Source organism: Schistocerca americana, chromosome 8, assembly GCF_021461395.2.
Source record: "Schistocerca americana isolate TAMUIC-IGC-003095 chromosome 8, iqSchAmer2.1, whole genome shotgun sequence".
Lineage (NCBI taxonomy): Eukaryota > Metazoa > Arthropoda > Insecta > Orthoptera > Acrididae > Schistocerca > Schistocerca americana.
In genome coordinates, this window is record NC_060126.1 from 249,794,748 (window position 1) to 249,819,792 (window position 25,045).

Below are 25,045 nucleotides of genomic sequence, written 5' to 3' on the forward strand. Positions count from 1 at the left end.
ACATGACTGTTTCAAAGCATAGTGCATGGTACTGGCTGTGTGACAAGAAGGTGGAACATGCTTTTTGATACATCACCAAGAGTGTTGTATGTGTGGTGATTTGGATCCAAAAATGAAATGTGCACCTAACACAACAGTATTGGTGATTTTGTGTTAATATCCATCTATAAGCCTCCAATTTGATGGACTTGCTTTTTGCAGGGTATGTATGTATATACATCATAGTGATGAAACTTTGCCAGCATCCAGCATGTGCTGTACAACTGTTGGTTGTTACAAAGATCTTTATACAAAAATATAACATAGGCATACATGGCTCAGAGACATTATTTGCTGTTGTTTGCATGTAATGAAGTGTTATCGAAATTGTCATTAACATGAATGCTCAGAAATAAAATAATAAAACGTTTCCAGAGAATTGCAACTGTTTGTATGACCATGAACTTTACATTTAAAAACAAGAACAATACATCAAATGAACTGCTAACTTATTTCTGTTCTTGCAGTAACATGATCTGGAGTATTAGTAAAGGCAGATTCTGTTTATTGCAGCTAAAGGCAATATCCATTAACAACACAAGCCACCCATACTGTCTCAGTAAGTACACAACTGATTTTTGGAGACAAGTCACCACATAAATAATAATCATGGTGATATATTAAAGCATGTTACATCTTCTTGCCATAGAGCCAGCACCTAGCATTACTCTTTGAAATAGTCATGTCTAGATATGAGCCTGAAAAGATTTGAAAACTGGTTTATGGAATAAATAAGTATTTCAGTAAAGTGAATGGCTACAGTTTTCTGCATTTATATTGAGTAAAAGGTGACGGGTTTTTAAATATCCATAATGGATAAGCTTATCTGTCATCTTTTCACCTCCCTGAAGGACACATGAAAGGAATTAAATTTTTAACCAATGAACAGGTGGAGAAGGAGGTTCTGAAATGGGGGAAGAAGTTTGTTGGAGAGTTCTTCAAGGATTCCATAAAGAAGCTTGTGTCGAGGCTCACCACATGCATTGAAAGGGGTGGTAATTATGTGGAAGTTACAGGTTTTTGTATTTGTATTGAAAAGATAATAATATGGATGTGCCAACTCAGGGAAATGTGGATGGTAGTTCAAAACATCCCTGCATGAATCCAAGAGCACCATGATGGCTAAGGCTGTGTAAGGACAGGCATTATTGTGCAATAAGCACACTCCTCATCTCAGTATTCCTCTACTTTTGTTTTGAATGCTCCTTTTGAGTTTTTTTTTTTTTTTTGGTTTCAAAATATTGTTGTGTATGACCAAAATGATGCCTTTTCAGTGCCAAAGCACTGAGGCCATGTTTTTTTGCCCAAAATTGTGGTTTGGAACTTTTTGACATATGCATTTGATGTAACACCATTGTGATGACTGTCTTTTTGTCTCCAGAGTTTAACGAGCCACCCACATTTCATCTCCAGCCACAGTACAGATCAGAAAATCCTCACCTTCCATTTTAAGATTCACTGAAGAAACTCGCAGGTGCTACTGACCGTATTTTTCTTGTGCTGCCGTGTCACCGCTTTTGGGAACCATCTTGTGTACGATTTTTGGTATTCCAGCATTGTTACTAGTGTCTTGTATAAGAGATTTCTGGAGTATAGTGGAAAATATTGAAAAAAATTTCATTCACTATTAATCAGCTGTCTTCATGAACAGTTTCCCCAATTTTTTGCACCAATTCATCAGCCAAAATAGAAGGTCTTCCACTCCTCTGTTCATCATGAACGTATGTTTTGCCTCCACTAAATTCTCCACATCACTTAAACACACTCATTCTGTTCATAATACCATTATCATAAATTACTTTCATTCATGAAAACATTCCAGTAAATGTTATTCCTTCAATGAATAGAAGTGGATAAGAGCACGTGGCTTGCACATGATGGTATTTCTTACCAACATCTTTCACACAACTGGACACTACAACATGAATTTATCTACTACAGTATTCCAGCAATGCTCGCTCTGGTCAGAGGATTTCCCCCTACCACTCAGTGTTGCCAACCCTCCAAAAACAAGAAACACAGCCAGTTAAGGTCACAGCATACTTACTTTCTGAACATGCCTCATACGATTGCCTTTCCTTAACATATCTTCTAACTGAAGTCGTAGGGTCAGTATTACCTTGTGTTATTGCATATTTATGGTATTCAGACCGATCTTCTGTGAGGTCCCCTTCTTCTCCCAGTTTTTCCATTCTTCCGTAACAAATTCGTGTTAGTATTTTGTAACCATGATCTATTAAACTGATAGTTCACTAATATTCACACCTGTCAACATGTGTTCTGCTTGGGTTTGGAATTGTTACATTCTTCTGGCATTGTTAGATTTTTCTTAATGTCTAATGGTGTTTCACCTGTGTCATACATGTTGCACACAAGGCAGAATATTTTTGTCATGGTTGGCTCTTCCAAGGATATCAGTAGTTTTGGCATAGTGTAGTCTACTCCAGAGGCCTTGTTTTGACTTAGGTCTTTAGTGCTCTGTCAAATTCTTCTTGGAGTATCCTATCTTCAATCTTATGTTCATGTACATGCTCTTTCCTTTCTGCAGTATTGCCTTCAAGTTCATTTTCCGTATATAGCCTCTCTATATACTCCTTCAAACTTTCAGATTTTTCTTCTTTGCTTTATACTGATTTCCCCTCTGAGCTGTTGTGGTCATACAGTTGTATCTCTTTTCTCCAAATGCCTCCTTAATATTTTTATAGGCTCCATCTAACTTCCTCCTGGCGATACTCGCCATATAACGGAGATCCTTAGTCACACGTAGGCACAACAAAAAGAGGGTCACAAAATAAGCTTTTGGCAAACAAGGTCTTTGTTGAAAATAGATGACAGACACACACATACACACACGCACAGACACAGCCACACATACACACACACACACACACGCAAACACAAATGCAACTCACACACACATGACTGAAGCCTCTGGCACCAGCACTCCATGATACGAGTGCAACTGGGTGGGGGTTAGGAGGAGGCTGGGACAGGGAGGGGGAGAGATAGCAGGGTAGTGGTGGGGGACAATGAAGTGCTGCTGCAGAGCATTCAAGGACGAGGCGGAGAGAGGGTAGGGCAGCTTGATGCAGTTGGGAGGTTAGACAGAGGGCAGCAAGGAGGTGGGGAGTAGGGGGGGGGAGGGGGTAGTAGAAAAGGAGAGAATTAAAAGGACTGGGTGTGTTGGTGGAACGAGAACTGTGTACTGTTGGAATGGGAACAGGGAAGGAGCTGGATGGATTAGAAAAAGACTAACGAAGATTGAGGGCGGGAGGGTTATGGGAACGTAGGATCTATTGCAGGGAGACTTCCCACCTGCACAATTCAGAAAAACTAGTGTTGGTGGGAAAGATCCATATTGCACAAGCTCTGAAACAGTCACTGAAATGAAGAATGTGATGTTGGGCAATGTGTTCAGCAACAGATTGGTCCACTTGTTTCTTGCCCACAGTTTGAAGGTGGCCTTTCATGTGGACAGACAGCTTGTTAGTTGTCATGCCCACATAGAATGCAGCACAGTGGTTACAGCTTAGCTTGTATATGACATGACTGTTTTCTCAGGTAGGCCTGCCTTTGATGGGATAGGTGATGCTTGTGACCAGACTGGAGTAGGTGGTGGTGGTAGGATTGGTGGGACAGGTCTTGCATCTATGTCTATTACAAGGGTATGAACCATGAGGTAAGGGGTTGGGAGCAGGGGTTGTGTAAGGATGGAGGAGTATATTGTATAGGTTCGGTGGACGGTGGAATACTACTGTGGGAGGGGTGGTAAGGATTGTGGGCAGCGTAATTCTCATTTCACCGCACAATGAGAGGTAGTTGAAACCATTGCAGAGAATGCAGTTTAGTTGCTCCAGTCCTGGGTGCTACTGAGTTACGAGAGGAATGCTTCTCTGTGGCCAGACGGTGAGACTTCGGGAGGTTGTGGGAGACTGAAGAGATAAGGCACAGGAGACTTGTTTTAGTACAAGGTTGGGAGGATAATTACGGTCTTTGAAGGCCTCAGTGAGCCCCTCAGTATATTTCGAGAAGGACTACTTGCCACTGCAGATGTGATGACCACTGGTGGCTAGGCAGTAAGTAAGGGACTTCTTGGTATGGAACAGGTGGTAGCTGTCAAAGTGGAGGTATTGCATTTGGTTAGTAGGTTTAACGTGGACAGAGGTGCTGATGTAGCCATCTTTGAGGTTGATGTCAACATCTAGGAAGGTGGTTTGTTGGGTTGTGTAGGACCAGGTGAAACAAATGGGGAAGAAGCTGTTGCGGTTGTGGAGGAATGTGGATAGGGTGTCCTCATCCTCAATCGAGATCACAAAAATGTCATCAGTGAATCTGAACCAGATAAGTGGTTTAAGATTCTGGGTGTTTAGGAAGGATTCCCCTAGACGGCCCATGAATAGGTTGGCTTAGGAAGGTGCCACATGGGTGTCCATAGCCATAGCCCAGATTTGTTTGTAGGTAATGCCTTCAAAGGAGAACTAATTGTGGTCGAGGATATAGTTGTTCATGCCGACTATGAAGGAGGTTGTTGGTTTGGAGCCGGCCGGAGTGGCTGAGCGGTTCTAGGCGCTACAGTCTGGAACCGCGCAACTGCTACAGTCGCAGGTTCGAATCCTACCTCGGGCACGGATGTTATTGGCACTAAAGTTAGTATCCAGTCCTTAACGAATGAGGCAGGAACTGAAATTGAGGGCAGCAAAGCAAAAGCTGAAATGCTTAACTCCATTTTCAAATGCTCCTTTATAAAGGAAAACCCAGGAGAACTGCTCCTGTTTAATCCTCATATGACTGAGAAGATGAACGAAATAAGTGTTAGTGTTAGTGGTGTTGGGAAACAGCTGAAATAATTAAAACTGCACAAAGTTCCAGGGCCTGATGGAATTCCTGCCAGATGCTGTACTGAATTTGTGGCTCAGTTATCCACTTTTCCAGCTATAATCTGTCATAGATCCCTTGAACAAAAAACCAAGCCCAGTAGCTGGAAGAAGGACCGGGTAACACCTGTTTACAAGAAGCGTAATAGAAGTGATCTACAAAATTACCATCCAGTATCCTTGACATCAGTTTATTGTAGCATCTTAGAACATATTCTGAGCTCTAGCATATTGAGGTATCTTGAACAGAATGACCTCCTCCTTGCCAACCAGCATGGATTCCGAAAACATCGATTATGTGAAACGCAACTTTTACTGACATACTGAAAACTTTGGGTCAAAGTAGTCAGGTGAATGCAGTATTTCTTGCCTTCCAAAAAGCATTTGACTCAGTACAACATGTATGCTTATTGTCAAAAGTATGACAATATGGGGTATCAAGTGAAATTTGTGACTGGATTCAAGACTTTTTGGTAAGGAGGACACAGCGTACTATCATGGATGGAGAATCATCCTCAGATATAGAAGTAACTTTGAGTGTGCTCCAGGGAAGGGTTTTGGGACCATTGTTGTTCATGTTGTATGTTAATGACCTTTCAGACAATATTGGTAGTAACCTTAGACATTTTACAGATGATGCAGTTATATATAAAGAAGTACTGTCTGAAAGAAGCTGCATAAATATTCAGTCAGATCTTGAAAAGATTTCAGAACATAGTATCCTATGACTATGATATCAATGAGTCACTGTTGGAATTGGCCGACTCATACAAATCCCCACATGTAACCCTCTGTAGGGACATAAAATGGAAAGATCACATATGATCAGTCGTGTGTACAGCAGGTGGTAGACTTAGGTTTGTTGGTAGAATACTGGGGAAGTGCAATCGTCTGCAAAGGAGATCAGTCATGTGACCCATCTTAGAATATTGTTCAAGTGTGTGGGGCACATGCCAAACAGGACTAACAGAGGATATTGAATATATACAGAGAAGGGCAGCACAAATGGTCATAGGTTTGTTTAATCCATGGGAGAGTGTCACAGAGATACTGAAGGAACTGAACTGGAAGACTCTTGATGATAGACATAAACCGTCTCAACAAAGTCTATTAACAAAGTTTCAAGAACCAGCTATAAATGATGGCTCTAGGAATTTACTTCAATCCCCTATGTACCACCACTTAAGAATCATTCTGATAAGATTGGAATAATTACTGCACACATAGTGACATTCGAACAATCATTCATGCCATGCTCCATACGTGAATGGAATGGGAAGAAACCCTAATAATTGGGACTGTGGGACATACTCTGAAACTGAATCCCTTGCTCTCCAGCACCTGGAGAAGCATTCCAGACACCACACCCTTAAATTATGCAACCTCCTGACATTCTACTGCCACCTCGGGGCACCACTATCCAACCCATATTGTACCCAAAGTGTTGCTTCTTGTCTACCCCTCATAGCAGCTAAACCGTGCCCAGCCAACTTTTTCAGCTTGCCAAATCCCACAAAACTCACTACCAACCCTCCACCAAATCCAGAGCCAAAACATTCCTGTAACACTGTAGTTAACCTTTCCACCAAAACCCTCAGTTCTACGGAAGTTTCAGTCCTCTACAAAGGCCTCACCTTATAAGCTTACACCCAAATGTAACCATGCTGGACTTGTCAAAGATCTACTCTCCTCCCAATCCCTGTAATGGAAGCACTTCTTTGCCACCAATCCCTCCAGCCAAAACCACCCTAATTCCAATATTGAACCCTGCCTCTTCAAGTTCATACCATTGTCCAACTGTGATACTCCCCTCCCACATAACTAACTGCTGGTCACCTTACAGGAATTCCTTACCTCTAACTTAGCCACAGCATCCTTTCCCAGGGCTCTTCCTTAGAACACCAACCTTTCAATAGAAGAAAAAACAGCCATACACAACCTCAACACAAATCCTGACCTAATAATCCTACCTGCATACTAAGGTTCCACCACTGTTGTAATGAATCACAGTGACTACCTGAAAGAAGGCCTCCACCAGTTGTCTGACCCCTCAACCTATAAACTTTGCCAGAGTGATCCTATCCCAGAAGTCCAACAAAAACTCCAATCCCTGCGTAAGGCCTTAGGCCCTTCCCAGAACAACTCCCCTGACCCTTGTGACTCCCTGCACACCCACATTCTACATGCTCCCCAAAATCCACAAACCCAACAATCCTAGATGCCCCATTGTAGTTGGTTATTGTGACCCTGCAGAAAGAATTTCAACACTCATTGACCAACACCTCCAACCAATTGCCCATAATTTAGCCTCCCACATCAAAGACACCAACCACTTCCTTCACCAACTCTCCACTGTCCCCACTCCTTTACTTCCAGGATCGTATCCCAACGTCCTTCATATCTCATTTGAAGGGCAGGTATATAAACTAATCTGCAGCACAGCCATGGACACCTGTATGACACCCTCCTATGCCAACCTTGTTATGGACCATCTAGAGGAGACATTCCCAGGCTCCCAAAACATCAAACCCCTAGTCTGATTCAGGTTGATTGATTGTATCTCCATGATTGGGACCCAGGGCCAAGACACCCTATCTTTGTTCCTTCACGACCCCACCACCTTTTCTCTCATCCTCTTCACATGGCTCTCCTCAGCCCAGCGTGCCACCTTCTTAGATGTTGACATCCTCCTCTCTTGGTGGCTCCATCCACACCTCTGTCCACATTAAATCCACCAACCACCAGCAGTTCCTGCATTTTGACAGCTGTCATTCCTTTCACATCAAACAATCTCTCCCATATAGATTGGCTACCCGGGGCGATGTATCTGCAGTGTCAAAACCTCCCTTGCTCAGTATGCTGAGGGTCTCATCAAGGCCTTCACACACAGGCACTATCCCCCAGACCTAGTCCGCAAACAGATCTCCTGTGCCATTTCCCATCACAACCCCAACCCTCCCACCCCCAACCCCCCCCCCCCCCCAAAAAAAAAAAAAACCAGCCACAAATTAATGTCCCCTATGAGATCCAGTTCTACCCCAGACTTGAACAGCTGAACCACATCCTTCACCAGGGCTTTGATTACCTATCATCATGCCCTGAAATGAGGGACATCCTACCCTACTTCCCACACTCCTAAAGTGGCGTCTGTCACCCACCCAACCTCCACAGCATCCTATACCACCCCAATCCCAACCCTCCAGCCGCAAGGACCATATCTCTGTGGAAGACTCAGGTTCAAAACCTACCCAGTACACCCAACTAGCACTTCCTATACCAGTCTTGTCACAGGTTTATCCTGCCCCATCAGGGGGCGGGCCACCTGTGAAAGCAGCCATGTCATTTACCAACTCTGCGGCATTCATTGCACAGCTTTTTATATTGGTATGACTACTAACCAGCTGTCCACCAGAATGAATGGCCACTGCCAATCTGTGGCCAAGAGCAAAGTAGACCGCCTTGTAGCACAACATGCCGCTGAACGTAACTCACTGGATTTCAGTGGCTGCTTCACTACCCAAGCAATCTGGATCCTTCCTTTCACCACCAACTTTTATGAACTGTACAGATGGGACATATCCTAACAAGACATTCTCCACTCCCGTGATTATCTTGATTCAACCTACACCAACGTATTGTCCCCATATGCTCCACCCAACAGTTTCTACCACCTATGTCCTACCATCTCGTCCCTATTCTTGTCTCCCACCATATTTATTTGCAGCCCCCTGCCAACACACTCATCTGTCTTTTCCCACTCCTCTCATATTTTGTTCCTTTTTTCTCCACCCCCCTGCCCCACAACCTACTGATACAATACCTGTTGGAGTCGCTGCATACTCCATCAGACAGCATTTGTCTCTCTCTTCACCTGTACACTATTATCCCTTCCCCTTCCCCACTTTCTCTAGACTGTTGCTTGCATCCTACATGAAGTTGCATTCCGGCCCAAGATGCTTGAGTTGGCAGTCATGTGTACATGAGGTGTGCTTGCTTGTGTTTGTGTGTGTGTGTGTGTGTGTGTGTGTGTGCATGCGTGAATGTGGTGAGTATGTCGCTCTTTATTGATGAAGGCTGTGGCCAAAAGCTACATGTGAATGTCTTTTAATCATGCCAAACTGCAACTTGACATGCCATCTTTATGTTAAATAGCAATCTGTCTCTTCCTATGTATATATACACCTTTAACCACAGAGAGAGGAGGGATCCATAGTACTTTAGTGGACCACAAACTTTCTTCATCAGTTGATTTGATGTTATAGCGGGGCACTGGATTGTTGTTGGAGAGATGCCATGTTTAAATACTGGCAAAGGTATTTTGAAGAGGATATGCCATTGTTTCTCTAAATTACTTTATGTCAGTGTTACAACTGCATTACCAGTGTCAGAGCATTATAGCGAACAGACGTATGTCTGCTGTGGTACAGTGTCAGTGCATAGTAACATGTCAGTTACAATGAATTGTGAGTACATTTAACAGTAATATGTTCTACAGGCAAGTAATAGGTACTATAGACTCTACCTTCCCTCATTGAAGCCCAACTCTGTCCTGTTATTTTGGACAATCTCAGTGACGTAGCCAGAAACGTCTTATTGACCTAGCAATTTGCCAGGCTAGTCTCCAGTTAAATGTGTGTGAGGTATAGTCACTCAGTAACTGTCTCACTTCATACTTCATCAGACATTATGGGGTTCACTCTAGAAATATTAACAACACCCAGACAGATAATGGGCCACTCTCACACATCCAACAAAGATGGGTGATCCAGGAATCCAATTGAATTTATAGTGTTTGTACGTGTTCTTTAAATGTTTATTGTATATGTTAAAAGGATATCCATTGTAATTACCTTTATAGTGTTTAGTAGGAATTACCAGCCATAAAATTAAAAGGGAATATGTGTATTTGATGATGTTTTCTGTTTTGAAGTGGATTTGGGTATGAGTCACTGATTTGAACATTGCAGTTGTAGATATTTTTACATATTTGTGGTTTTGCATCAGTTCACCAAATTTATACAGGAGAGGATTTACTGAAATTGATATTTTTGTTGATTGTCAGTACTGTGAAGATCCATTTTCCTCCAGAAAATAGTAGTATAAGAGTCTCACTTTACATTCCAGTATAGTGTCCTAGAATAGTGTTATTATTTCAAGAGTCTTTATGCTTGTGTAGTTTGAAACTAGTGGATACCTGTACATCTTACATGGAGACAGGAGACTCAGTGTTTATATGTTCTACCAATAGACACTTGATATATTATGTGTATGTTACAATCAGCACTCATCATCATAACTAATGATGAAATATCTTTGCCCTTATTGTCCCATACATGAAATTGTAAACAAACATCTGCTTTTGTTCTCCTGCGGAATGTTACTTTCACAACAAAGATAATAACTAAGAAAGTGAAAATTACAAGAGAGTGACACATGGTCAAAAAGACCACGAACAGCAATAATCACTTGAAAAAAAAATTGAAATAATTGTGGATAGTGATGCTCGCTTCCAATATAGTGTCTCATTACAGGTAGCTGAAACAAAATAATTTCTTCAGAAATTCAATTCTAAACATTTCAGCATCTGTCCTACAGTTCTAACATAAGTTTTACCTCAGCTAAAAATTGCAATAAACAGTCCACATTCATGACTTTATGAATAGTCATGTGTGATTATTAGCTGTTTTAGAATAACCTTTTCAAAGAGCCGTCATTTTAAACTGTCAGTAAGGGCCTTGTAGAATATCCTAGTGCAGACAATATGAAGGATAGTTCTGACAATATTATGAAACTCACCATATAGTGGAAATGTTGAGTTGCAGACAGGTGCAACAAAAAGACTGATAAACAAGTAAGCTTTTGGCCAAAAGGCCTTCTTCTGAAATAGACAACATACACACACACACACACACATTCATCCAAACACGACACTCACATGCATGACCACTCTCTGTGGCTGCCAAGGCCACACTGCAAGCAACAGAACATGATGAGAGAAGCAGTTTGAGTGGTGGGGGTAAGGAGGAGGCTGTGATGGGGCAGGGGTACGACAGCAGGGTAGAGGTGGAGGACAGTGAAGTGCTGCTTGTGGTATGAAGGTTAATAATGTGAAAAGTTTATCCTTTGGAAAAAAAATTTCATTTAGTTTTCCAAAAACTGAATAGTGACAGTTAAATTAATGGACCGTAAACCCAGATCTTTGTAGACAGTAATGCAGAACTCCTGCACAGAAAAGTTGTCTCCTTTGCATTGTACAGGATGACAGTAACACAACTTATGCTGATTTTGTGGTGTACAAGATCTGTTCAAAAAATTCCAGAACTTTGTTCACAAAATTTCTCTACACTTGCTCTTTCTTATTGTGCATGGTATCCTTGGAAATTCTCTCACACAATTGCTACACCACTCCCAACACCATTTCTACTTCTGGAAGCAGTCTTAGTATATCTCTATCTGAACTGCATGGAGTGTTGTCTGCAAATATTCTTTTATATCATCTATCATTGCAAATCTTCATCCTTTCAATGAGGTTTTCAACTTTGGAAATACAAAAGTCGACGAGGGCTAGATCTGGAGAGTATGGAGGATGAAGTGGCACAGTGATTTAGTTTTTTGTGCAATAGTCACGCAGCAATGGGGATGAATGCAGACACGCATTATCCTGATGCAAGAGCCATGAATTGTCTTGTTACATTTCAAACCGTTCCCTTCTCACATTTTCTCACAGGCATCACAACACATACAATAGTACCATCAATTACAGTTTGTCTCTGTGGCATGAATTAATGGTGAACTAACACTTCAAAGTCAAAGAAAACTATCAGTATGGATTTGACCTGACTTGACGAGCTTTTTTGGTCTTGTAGAAACTTTCCCGACCCATTGTGAAGATTGAACCATGGTCTTAGCATCATAACCATGGACCCATGTCTCATCACCAGTTATGATTCTCTTAAGGAACATCTGGTTCTGATTTGCGCTATCTAAAAGCTCTTAACAGATTGTGAAGCACAGATTTTTCTGGTCTTGATTCATGAGCCATGGGATGAACTTGGCAGCAACACATCGCCTTCCAAGATGCTGTGTCAGGATTTCATGACATGATCCAACTGAAATGCTACATTCTTCTGCAGTCTTGTGGACAGTCAGTCTTCAATCAGCATGCACAATTTCATTGACGTTCCTGAAATGAGTGTCATTGGTAGACGTCGAAGAGGTCCTTAATAAGGGTCACCTTTAATTTCTGTCCGGCAATTTTTAAACTGTGTGAACCATTCATAATGTCAACTATGGCTTAGGCCCTCATCATTGCAGACTTCTTGCATCATTTGTTGTGTCTCTGCAAAGGTTTTCCTGAGTTTCATGCAAAATTTAATGCAGAAATGTTGCTCCTCTAACTCTACCATCTTGAAATTCGCAAACTGTGTGGCACAGTGTACTACTCAATACAACACTAAACAATAACTAACAGACATACAACAATGAAACTTCTAGCAGCTACACATTAAACACAAGCATGTGCAAGGATACCAATCGCATTTTGCTCAAACACGCCATTGGAGCAAAATTACAAATATTCTGGAATTTTTTGAACAGGCCTCATACTAATACGCTATCAAATATGTACCGTTGCAGTTCAGAAACTTGCAATAACTTACTTGTATCTCTGTGATTTATATGTAGCGTATATTTTAATAATATTTGAGGCTTTCTTCATTATATTGCATTTTTTACTAAAGTACAAAATTCTTCTTGGTATATGTATTATGACATTAATTTTGCAGGATGTGGTGGCATCCTGAAAGGATCCAATGGAACATTTGAATCTCCACGATATCCAAATTCTTATTCACCTGGACAAACTTGCCGATGGATTCTTGCAGCACCGCCAGGGAAATCTATCCAACTTACATGGGATTCGTTTGCATTGGAAGAAGGATTTGATGAGGACTGTGACTTTGATTATATTGAAGTATATGATAATTCCTCATTTGGTGCCTCAAATATGGGCAGGTAAATAGCAGGATTTTCATTTAGTTCATTACATATTTTTACACTGTAAATTGTTGTACTTGAGAGCAATTTGTGTAGATGCAGAGAGAAAAGTAAATTCTGGCAACAGTCCTTGGGGAATCGTACAATTATGAAACATTCTTCATTACATACGACTGCCAATGAAGCAAGTTTAAGAGGTGTAAACGATCAGTCTGAAAATTATGCGTAATAATTCACAGAACATGGCCTGTAAGTGTTGGCAAATAAGAACAAGATATTTTGCTATTGTGCACTTCTATGTCTGGTCTGCAATGCATAGAGGTAGAAATAGATGTAAACTTAGAATGGGGAATGTGAAATTGGGAGCCTCTTGTAGCTCCACTCCTGTTCCTAACCTACATGATGATTCAGTGAGTTAATACGACTCTTCCAAAACTATATTTAATAGTAATACTTGAAAATTACTAGTTTCATCATTTTGAAGGGGGGGGGGGGGGAGGGGGGGGCTGCAGCTAGACAAGAGAACTGTATACTGAATTAATGCATAACCAATCCACTTGATAAAATTAAATTGAAGTAATTTGTAGCGTATCTGAAAACTGTTCTATGGGAAACACTTATTACTTAATCAACACAAGATACAGGTCAAATTGTTACTGAACAGTCCTACAAATGATTCCATTCATTTGCATATTTTGATCTGTAAATCCCGTTTTAAAAGAGAATCTTCAGGGATGCATATTGAGTGAAATTAAGCACTAATGGCAGAAACAGCCACCACAGGCAACTTCTGTAAAGTAAAATAACAACCAGTTTTGATTAGTGACAGTATTAATAATGGTAATTACTCCTAGATGACTTTATGTTTGTTTGTTTGTGTTCAGAAACATTAGATACTTTGAAAAAAGCTGCTGCTCCTTGTCTTGCTCTTAACCTGCCACTGTTTCAATTAATACTTAAAATGAAGCATTTGCTTACTTTAGACAGAACACCATCATCTAGACAGCTAGGCACCAACAAGAAAACAAAGTCTTACAGTTCAGAATTGATGTCATGAATTTGAGGCTATGCCACAAGTGATAACTTACTTTCTGATGAAATCATACTAACTCTGCTTCAGTAAATGATAAATACTAGACACTAAATTTACCTATGGTGCTCTGTGTTATATAAATAAATTTACTGAGAATTGTATTTTTTATTGTTAATGCAAATTCAAGTTTTTTTTATCAGTTATGCTCTATCATACATAAAATAATGAATATAACAGCACTGAAGTTTTGTATGCACCGATTTCATTTAATCATCTTTTACATAACATTGTCAAAGTTACCAAAATTATGATATTTACATCTTGTAAATGGATTAAAAAAAAAAGAATCTACTCACCAAGCAGTAGCAGGATCACACGCATGAAAAGGTTTAACTTCTACAAGCTTTCAGAATGGCTCCTTCTTCTGGCACAAAAGTTGAAGGGAAAGGAAGAAGTGTGAAGAAAAAGGACTGGAGAGATTTAGTCCTCACAAAAGATGACAATATAGGCATGTCAGCTCCCTTAACACATACATACATAAGTTCTCCTTCCTAACAAAGTGCTTGCTGTAAGTGCATAGTCCCATTATTGTCACTCAGTATCTGTCCTGTGTTTAGCTTGTGAAGCATACATGCACAGTTCACTGTCCGTTATCGCTCCAGCTTGGTTTCACGTTTTAATACAAAGTCAGAGTTCATATCATGCGTCCACATCGTCCTTACTGCACAAATTCGTGAAGCTCGTGTTCAGCGGCGTGATCCTTTGTGAAATCTTTGATGCGCTGACTACTGGTTTCCATGTTAGCGGCCTGAGGAAAGTATTTCACATTGTCTCTCACACTTATTCAGTAGGAATATCAACTGTGCATCTGACATCTGCCGATATGGTAAGTTTCTTGCTGCATCTACGACATTGCTGAGCACAGAAAATTCATATTTTTATGAAGAATTGTCATTTTTTTTAGTTCATCACACCCACACCTACATATCTCACACGCACACTTAACACTTTGCAGTTAGGTTTCATATGTTTTTGCTCTTTGTTTTTGAACGTCTTACATACCGTTGCATTACACAAAGTTTTTGTAGTGTCCTTGCCACTTACTATACTATACACATAACAACAAAAAATAAATAAAACTACAAAAATAAACTTATCCTATTTATTTGCTACATACCATTATTGTTGCTTATATACATTACAGTCTGATTGTCATTTTGTTTAGTACACTTTGTTAAATTATTATTTTGTTACACTGTTGAGTTCCAATTACATGAGCACACTTTTTGCTCTTATTTGGTTGTACACTCTTTACATAATATCCATACAGTAATAGATTTGCTTTTCCTTTGTGGCATAAATTGACATACACTTCACTTCAATTTACAGTGACTTCTTATCAGAGCATATTTATCAAGTTCAAAGAATTAAAGAAATTTCATGGAAAAGCATTTATGTACTCAGTTACTTCTCGTTGCTGGTCTTAACTGTGTTCCCAAGAACAAAATAGTTCGTTGTTTATAAACACTATGTAAACCTGAAGATACCGTTCGTATCGAATACTTGTTCAGTGTTTAAAGTGCACCTCAGTATTTACTTATTATGTTCATCATATAAAGGATAACCATTTCATATGCAGAGGTATGCAGAGGTGTATCATCAATACTACATGTCATGTACAATGAGTGTAAAATAGTGTTTATATAAGTAACAAACATGCATAAAAAAATTCAATATAAATGAGGTGTTTGATGCTTTCATACGTAGTCGATGCTCACAGTAGTTGGTTTTGACCCCTTGATTATTTGGTAGTGCTCCACCTTAGTTCAGCCTTGTGATATGCGAAGTACTGCAACTGTATACTTCTTCACATATTTTCCCACTATCACATGTATACATATCATAAGCTTACAACCATATTTACTTGCGGTGTGGTCCTCTCTTATGCTTACATGGTACTAACACTCAACAAGCATTTGTCTTTCTTCACTTTTGGATGTGTCGATGCATCGTTCCCTAGAAGAAAAAAATTAATACTAACTTAAAACTAAATCTTCATAGTTAAGTGTACAGTGGCTCGATGGTCACTAACACCTCTTTCATATATTCAACCATGTGCTCATTTACTTTAGTGTGCAATCGTGCTATCACAAATTCTTTCAGTGTCATGTGTGTGTCTCTACTTACCTTATAAACCTGAAAGATAAAGTGTATTGTAGGTATGATGCGATCTCTTATTCAGCTTGTCTTTTATAGTGTACTTGCTTGTTTACCTGCAGCAAGGGTTTTCTGGCTCCTTCATTATAATTAGTACTTGTACTTTCAATACTTAAATTTGTAAACATATGGATATAATGTACGTAGTAATGTAACTTCAATAAATTTCGTAGTTTAGGATTCCCCTTCCGTATATATAATCCCTTAGCTGCCTGTGTGTATTGTGTAGATAGTTGTAGTTGTCGTATAGACACCCCATTAATTTTCTATTTTGCAGTTTAGTACTGGCTGTAGCTCGTAGGGTTTGTTCTGGGTGTTCCAACACCTTCAGCTGTGTCTGTCTGGTGCACACACGTTTGCAGTTTGTTGACTATCTTTCTCCCCAGTGTGCATGTATTGCGTCGCTCTGTTACTACTAATGTTGCGGTGAGTTGTGTATTGCAGTGCGCGCTACCGTGTGTTTCACAAGTTCGTTTATTCATTTACAACTGGGCTACACACAAGGTGAAGCATTGTGTTTAAAGTATTGTCGTCTCTAGATACATAAAAGTAAAATTCCTCCTTGTTACATCCACTTACCTTATCATTTATACATTTGACATATAAGAAAAAACCTAAACAAAAATTTTCCTTATCAACTAACAACATAGTTTCTGGAATGTGATTTTCTAGCCTCCTAAATCTAATTTTGTTATACATATGTACAGCTTAGAGGCTACACACCTCTTCTTAAGTATATAAACATTCTCAAGTCTTTGTGTGGGTAAAGGCCCTTGTCTTTACCTATGTTCACGTGTGCCAATCTGTATGCTCCTGTGTAGGGCATTTTGGGAATTATGTATGGTCCGATGTGTAGTAATTGCCACTTATGGTTCAGTTTTCCAATTTTTGTGGATTTGGGATGTGTTCTAAGTAACACCATATGCCCTGTGTTTTGCTTTCTGGCAAACAATACACTTTCTTACCACCTGTAGTACTCTTTGTCTAAGGTAGGGGAAATAACAGTATTTAGCTATTTTATCAGTACATGCTTAAGTGCCATAATGGCCCCAAGTATTGTGTGTGTATAAGATAAAATCATGCACATATTCCTCTGGAAAACACAGGTGCCATTTCTCTTGTTCAGGAAGTTTCCTATGGATCAAAACACCTTTGTGAGTAGTGAAAAACTTTTTTTAAATTTTTGATCTTCGTTATGTGCACGTTTTGCTCTTACCTTACTTCTGCGTGTGTCTTCGTGCTGTAATTGCTCAATAGGTTTGCACATGTGGGCATAGTATGGTCAGAGTGTTTTGTCCACCATCAACATAGCTCTTATTTCACCTTCCTGCTGTAAAAGATACTTGAATTTCTCTAAGCCTTGTGGTAGTTGAGAAAGAGCATCAGCTATTATGTATACTATCTCAAAATCGAATTCTTGAAGATACACACACCACCTTTCTATCCATCGGTGCAGCAATTTGCAAGTTAACAAAAACGATAGGGACCGATGGTCACCGTACACTTTTGTGTGCATACCCCAATCGAAATATTCAAACTTCTTAAAGGTCCAAGTTTCAGCCAAGCACTCTAATTCCATGACTCAGTATGAATGTTCAGCTTCAGATAAGGTGCGACTGGCAAAGCTAATTCCTTTAGGGATGAGATTTCCTTCTTCTTCTGCCAGTTGAAAAAGGCATGCACCCAGACAGTGAAAAGACACGTCGGTGCATAAACAAAAATCATTTTTCATGTCTGATTAAGATAAAATATTAACATTTAATAAGGTTCAAAATCAGTTTGATATTGCTTGTTCCATACCCAAGGTGTGTTTTACTGGAGAAGATTGAATAAAGCATCACTGTTAATAAGTTGGTTGGAGATGAATTTCCGTAAAAATGACACTAAGCTTAAGTATGCCTTTAACTGTTTCTTGTTTTGCAGAATAGGGCAGTTCCTTATGGCATCAAGTTTTTTAGGAGATGGCAGTATGCCTTCTGAAGAGATTTTGTGTCCTAAACATTTTACGTTTTCTTGTCCAAAATTAGTATTCTTGATGTTTACTGTTACTCCATATTTGGAATAATGGTACCTTACTCAAAAGTTCGGGCCCTAGCACTCTGTCAAGTGCAGAGATTAATACACCTGCACTTACGTTCAATCCATGCGGTAATAGTTGAAATTCGAAGCTCCTGCCCCCACATACAAAGGCGGTATACTTCCGACTTTCTTCATGTAGCTTTATTTGCCAATATGAAGACCGGAGCTCAGTTATAGTAAGAAATTTAGCATTATGGAATTTCAAAAGCTGTTCCTCTAAATTGTCTGGATGTGTTCGTACAGGTACAATGGTCCTATTAATATTACATGTGTCAAGGACCAAGTGCTTCTCGCAATCTGGCTTACTCGCAGCCAAGATGGGACTACAAGAAGGGGAAAATGATGGTTGTATTATGCTCCATTCAAGAATCCATACCGATTAAACAATCAACTATTAATTTTTCTACTATCAAAAAAACTGCTTCATACATAAAACTGTCCTTATTGTACGGGAACTAAGGCTTGTATCTTGACTCCTTTCAATTTCTGACCAGTGGCAGTTTGTATGCTGTGATTTTGCACTGGCAATGTAGGCACAAGTCCATGTTTCTTCAGTTCTTGAAAGAATCCCTGTGACATCAAATTAGTCGTAGCACCTGTGTCAGGCACAATGGGTACATCAAAGTCAAATATTTTGGGTTTAATAGTAGCTTGTATCTTGTCCTCTGTCCAGTTTTTCCACGTACGCTCATTATCTTGATACAGATCATCTCTTGCATCATCACCATAATCATATCTGATAAAGCAGATCTCAATCAAGCTCGCAGCCCCACTCCCCTCCAAGGTCACGGAATGGAGGCATGCCGTGACCGGTTCAGGTTTTCTGGCATTGCGGTGACATTGACCTCTAGGTTAGGCATAACTTCTACTATGTTGACCCTTGGTGCTTGGTTACACCAATTAGTGTCCTGATAGGCTGTCAGTTGAAATTCTCTTCGCCTCTGCTTGTTATTCGGCATATGTGTGTCACTTTGCTTGCCAAATTCTGCTGGTAGAGGGTTATTCAGTTGTATGTTATTGTTTGGCGCTTGCCAAGTGATTGGCTGATTATTGCCAAAAGCTTGTGTTGGTACATATTGTACAGGCTGGCCATACACTACTCACCCAGTGTAAATGTTTTTGCTAAATTTTTGCCAATTTCTTTTATATCCACCTTTGTATTTACAGCTTTCTCCATTGCCACTGTGATTAACATTACCATTACCATAGATTTGGGTGGGCTAAGTTTGCCATCCGTGTTGTACTACGAATCCATTGTTTACTTGTTGGTCAGTAAATTAGTGTGTCGCTATCGGCGTATTAACAGGCTTCGGTTATACCAGTCTCTTGTCATATATAAAATCTATTGTCCAGTACAGATAGAAAGTATTCGGTGTTGTGTTCAAGGATGGTAATGAGTTTTCCCTAATGTGGGCAGGAAGATGGCTCTTTAAAATTTTCATCACGTCTACTTGAGATACAAGGTTCGTCCAGTGTCTGGTTTTATTCAAATATTTTTCAAAATAGGTCCTTAAGATTCCGTACTTACTATTGAACGGAGTCGGATTGATTACTTCACGTCTGAGTCTCTCTTGTATGGCCGCAGACCAACACTTATCCAGAAATGCCCTCTCAAACTGTTCATAATAGTGAAAATGTTCCACCATGTCCATAGCCCATAGCAGAACATCAACCTGTGTGTATCCAACAACAAATCTAAATTTATGGGCTTCGGTCCAGGTATGAGGTAAAACATTTTGAGAAGCTCTGATAAAGACCAGAGGATGTGTTCTTTTCCCTCCTGAAGCAAATATCGGAAATCGTCGATGCGTAAGTAATTGCTCATTGGCGAGTAATGTTGACAAACACGCAGTGCTGTCAGTGACAGGCACATTTGTGTTCGCTTGCGGGGTAGTGCATGGCAACTGCACTAGCTCAGCAGGTGCAGCTGGTCATAGCTTGTGTTCCAAAAATGGACAGCATAGAGATAGAAGTGATGACACTTTCTGCAGGACCTGACCATCATTTTGCAGGACAATTCTCAAGCACGTACAATGCAAGCTGTTACTGATTTGTTTGAGTGATGGGGCTGCTAATTGCTATACCACCTACTGCACTCCCCTGACTTAAGCCCTTGTAAGTTCAACTCGATTTCTATACTGAAGGAAACACTTCATGGCATTCACTTCAGAACTGCTACAAATTTGTCGGGCAATAGACCACACCACTAAAAATGTCAACACAACTGGCACTGCTATGAGTATCCTAAGACTTTGACGTCAGTTGCAATGGGTTATAAACAATGCTAGTGACTACTTTGAAGGTCAGTAAAACTTTGAAACATGTATCCATTTTGTACCAGCTGTAATTAAATAGATGCCACTCTTAAAGTTGCAACCCTTGTACAAAGAACGCAACAGCATTATGAAAAGGATAGATTGTTACTCAGCACTTAGAGAGAGTATTGAGCCACAGACAGGCACAATGGAAAGATTGCAAAATATTTAAGCTTTCACACAAAAAAGGCGTTCTTTGGAAAAACAAAACACACATACATGATCATTATCTCTGGGCGCTGTGGCTCGAATATGGACTGTGACACTGTCTGACATAACCCACAATCTGGAATGTATGGTCGGTGTAAAGAAGAGGCATGAGCTGGGGAGAAATGAAAGTATAACTTAGTTCACTCCTCCATCCAACATTGATCCACACTAACTGCCCCTTAATCAACAAATTAACTTATTTGGTTATAATAAAGGGAAACATTCCACGTAGGAAAAATATATCTAAAAACAAAGATGATGTGACTTACCAAATGAAAGTGCTGGCAGGTCGACAGACACACAAACAAACACAAACATACACACAAAATTCAAGCTTTCGCAACAAACTGTAGCCTCATCAGGAAAGAGGGAAGGAGAGGGAAAGACGAAAGGATGTGGGTTTTAAGGGAGAGAGTAAGGAGTCATTCCAATCCCGGGAGCAGAAAGACTTACCTTAGGGGGGAAAAAAGGAAAAAAGGACGGGTATACACTCGCACACACAAACATATCCATCCACACATATACAGACACAAGCAGACGTATTTAAAGACCATGCATGATCAGTGATGTGCGAAAAACGGAAGTGGAAATAAAGTAAAAGTTATCAGAACTAGCCGAAATGGTTGTTTAATACGTGAAAGCAGCTGTTATTGAACTAGAAACGGTGGATTTTATAGCAGCGGTAGTGTTGAAGGCGGAAAATAAAATTTTTTTGGTTATGGTTTGGAAGTGGGTTACGTATTATTGAGTATATATAGGCGGGATAAAATTGTATTACGGTAAAAAGGGGAATGTATTTCAGATCAAAATAGGTCACAAATTATAGCAGGCAGAAACAGACTCACTACACTTACAGTATATGCTGTTTGGTGTGAACCCAGTTGGCACAAATGCAACCAACCAAAAGTGCTAACTTCTTGCAAGGATCAGCAAAACTAGTAACTAAAATTATTTTTAGTCCCTTTTAGTGTCTCTGTGTAAAATACACCATTGTAAAACTGTTTTGAATTTTATTTTGTTTAGTAATCTAAGTAATTTCTCATTTTCCAGTTTACAGACATTATTATAAAAAATGATGAAATGTTGACATTGTTTGATAGAATCTACTGCTAAATGTGATGTTACTCAATAAAAAACTCAGAACTTCCAATAAATGAATCAGCCTGGCAACTGATTAATTGGTGTTGCTTTGCAGAGATAAGAAGAGCATATAGGAAGTTTGTATGTGGTAGCTGTTTTTCCAAGTTGAGGCATTGCTTATAAGGCTAGTTAGTTTTCCTATCTGTTGTATGCATTTCCCACAATATTTATGAGAAACTGAAAATACCACAAATAAAAAATGACGAAAAATGTAGTGTACCTTCTCTGCTGAAAGTTGTGCTTTGAATCAAACATTTAGCTGTCACATACTTTTATTGAAAATGGATGTACTTAGCACAGGAATGTAAATTATCACTCTCAGTCATGGATATCCACTTAATAAGCATATTTTCAGCAGATGGGAAATTGAAAATATAAACTTCTTTGTGCTCATCATATCTACTGATGCAGCCTGGAACTTAAAACTTGTTCAGAATTCTAAGTATTACTCCTCAACATCTAAGGATAGTATAAGCAACAAATATTGATTGCACTACATGTCTGCTTCAGATAAAGTCACTCCTCACTAATCAGACATTTGTAAAGCCTTGTTCCCTAGATCGTATGACCAAGACAATGCACATTTAATATAGGAATTGGAGTCAATCAGAAATTACTTCCATTGATCCAAATAATCAGGTAAAATGATTTTCCATTTTCTGCATGGTATCTTCATTCATTCACTGATCATGTTCCATAGAGTCCATTGTGAAAGGAACGTTCAGGTGTGTGGGCAAGTCATGGTATACATTAACTAAAGACAAAGTACAGAAATGTAATATGTATACATCACCAATAAAATATAAGTAGGCTATACTGCTTAGTGCTACTTTGGTTTTGCAGCTGTTTTGTAACATAAATCTCCCGCCGATGACAAGTTGCATCCAATCTCTAACACAAGTAAACAATAAACACCTCAAGAAGAATAGTACAGTAGTTGTGAACCTGCAGTCTTAGTCATTAAAGAAATTCCAGTTGTATTTTCTAGAAATATGTTTTGAAATGGTAATAGTCTGTGCTGACTTTCAAAGATGATGAAACATAAGAAGGACTTATCATCAAGAAAAGCAAGATCTAACACAAATCTGATTCTAGGTTGAAACATGTAGATGCTTAAAGTCACTGTGTGGATATATTGTTTGGTTTCATAGATAGTTTAATAGCTGCAATTACAGAAGCTAAAAAAGGAGAATGGTTTGGCAGTGATCATGCAAAAGAAGGAAAAAACAACACTTTTTAGTCTTGAGACTGACTGCATTTCAAGTTCAATGATGGAAGAGAGGCTTTAGTACTTCAGTGCACTAGGTGTCTGTCCTCGGTAGCTGAGTGATCAGCGTGACAGAATGTCAGTCCTAAGGGCCTGGGTTTGATTCCCGGCTGGGTTGGAGATTTTTCTCTGCTCAGGGACTGGGTGTTGTGTTGTGTTAATCATCATCATTTTATCCCCAGTGATGCACAAATCGCAGAAGTGGCGTCCAATCGAAAGACTTGCACCCGGTAAACCGTCTACCCAACAGGAGGCCCTAGTCACACGACATTTTTTATGCACTAGGCAATGTGAAATCATCAACCTTATGCATTATACTCTTAAAGCAAAGAGTCCTTATAGTTTTATAACTGAATTATAGTCCCTGATATTTTCTTGTACCTATTCTGTGTTAGTTGTAAGCAAGGTCTAATTTTCTGACTCTTCCTTTGACTTCCTCTTATGCAGTCCATTGTTTTGGATCCATTCTCCTAAGTATTTGAATTCATCTGCCCTTCTAACCTTCCTATATTTTACCTACAGGTACTTCTCCTCTTGGTGTCAGTGTTCCATATATTCCAGCTTTTCATACGAGACTTCAAAACCCATTTTTCCAGCAATTTTATGCAAGGTTTCCAGCATCCTTTTGTGCATCCTTCCAGTTTCTAGCTAAAAGGGCAAGGTCATTGGCAGAAGTCAAACACATGAATTCCATTTTTTCCTTTTTTTTCCCAAAGTGTATTCTATTTATTTTTTCAACTCCAGACCTTCTTCCCGGGCTTTCATTATTTTCTTCAGGGTGATATTTGAAAGAAATGTAAATAATCCATCTCCTTGCCTGACCCCTGTCTTTATTTTGAAGGACTCAGAGATTTCTTCTAAAAACCTAACTACTAAGTTCGAGTCTTTCAGGGTTTGTTTCACAATTTCCCTCATTTTTCTGTCAACGCTCAATTCCTCTAAAATCCTATATAGAATTTGTCTGTCTTGTCAGTTGAATTTTTTTGGATGCATTTAAGAAGTTGAGAGAAGTTACTACTGCATGGTGTTCATAATGGTCATTTCAAAACATCCTATATTTTGATTTTCTACTGACTGGACTGTAAATTTGCAATACTTTTTATTTTCATAACAGGTTCTGTGGTGAACGACTTCCACCAGTATTGGTCACCATAGGAAATGTAATGACTGTTGTGTTTCAGTCTGATCATAGCATTAATTACCAAGGATTTAGTGCACATTACAATCAAATAGACATTTCAACAAGTAAGTATGCAACAGTTAGCCTTTAATTTTATCTATCTTCTTTTCTTGTTTTTCAATTGATATATTATGTGTTACCACTTTATTAATGTTATGATCCATTCTGTTCAGTTCAGAAACTTTTGGCAGGCTCTGTACTACAAGAAACACCAAATAGGCAAATGAAGATGTTTGTGGACAAAATATTTGTACATTGTTTAGTATTTTGTATGAAAATGATCATCAAATGGAGCTTTATACTAATGCTTGGATTAATAGTGTCTTGTACATATAAATAGATAATTTAATGTTTTACAACTTCTATTGTTGAGTAAAAGACACTGTGGAGACAAGTAATTTGATCACATTTTTGTTTTTATAAAAATTTTCTTTGCATTAATGAAAGTTAAATGAAAAAGTAATAATTAACAAGGAGGTAATTATTATACTTGTTCATATCTGAAAAATTATTCACTCACATGTATCACTGTAAAGTGTGTATTTTGTTTTTATTGAGTAACAGATATTGCAGATTTACCCTGCCTCTATGGACATATAATTACTGCAGTGGGAAAAGCTGTCAGCACATGAATGTGAAGTAGTTTTTAAGAATGTGGAGGACAAATTTATACATATTTCAAAGCCTCACACAGAG

The 25,045-nt window shown here is 39.2% G+C and overlaps 1 protein-coding gene across 1 annotated transcript in view; it reads left to right on the forward strand.

Annotated features, from left to right (window-relative positions):
* LOC124545739 (cubilin-like) overlaps window positions 1-25,045 on the forward strand; it is a 718,402-nt gene that overhangs the window by 155,058 nt on the left and 538,299 nt on the right. The window contains exons 19-20 of the mRNA XM_047124681.1: window positions 12,698-12,926; window positions 24,284-24,414. Coding sequence (XP_046980637.1) covers window positions 12,698-12,926; window positions 24,284-24,414 — 360 coding nt within the window. The remainder of the gene's footprint in view (window positions 1-12,697; window positions 12,927-24,283; window positions 24,415-25,045) is intronic.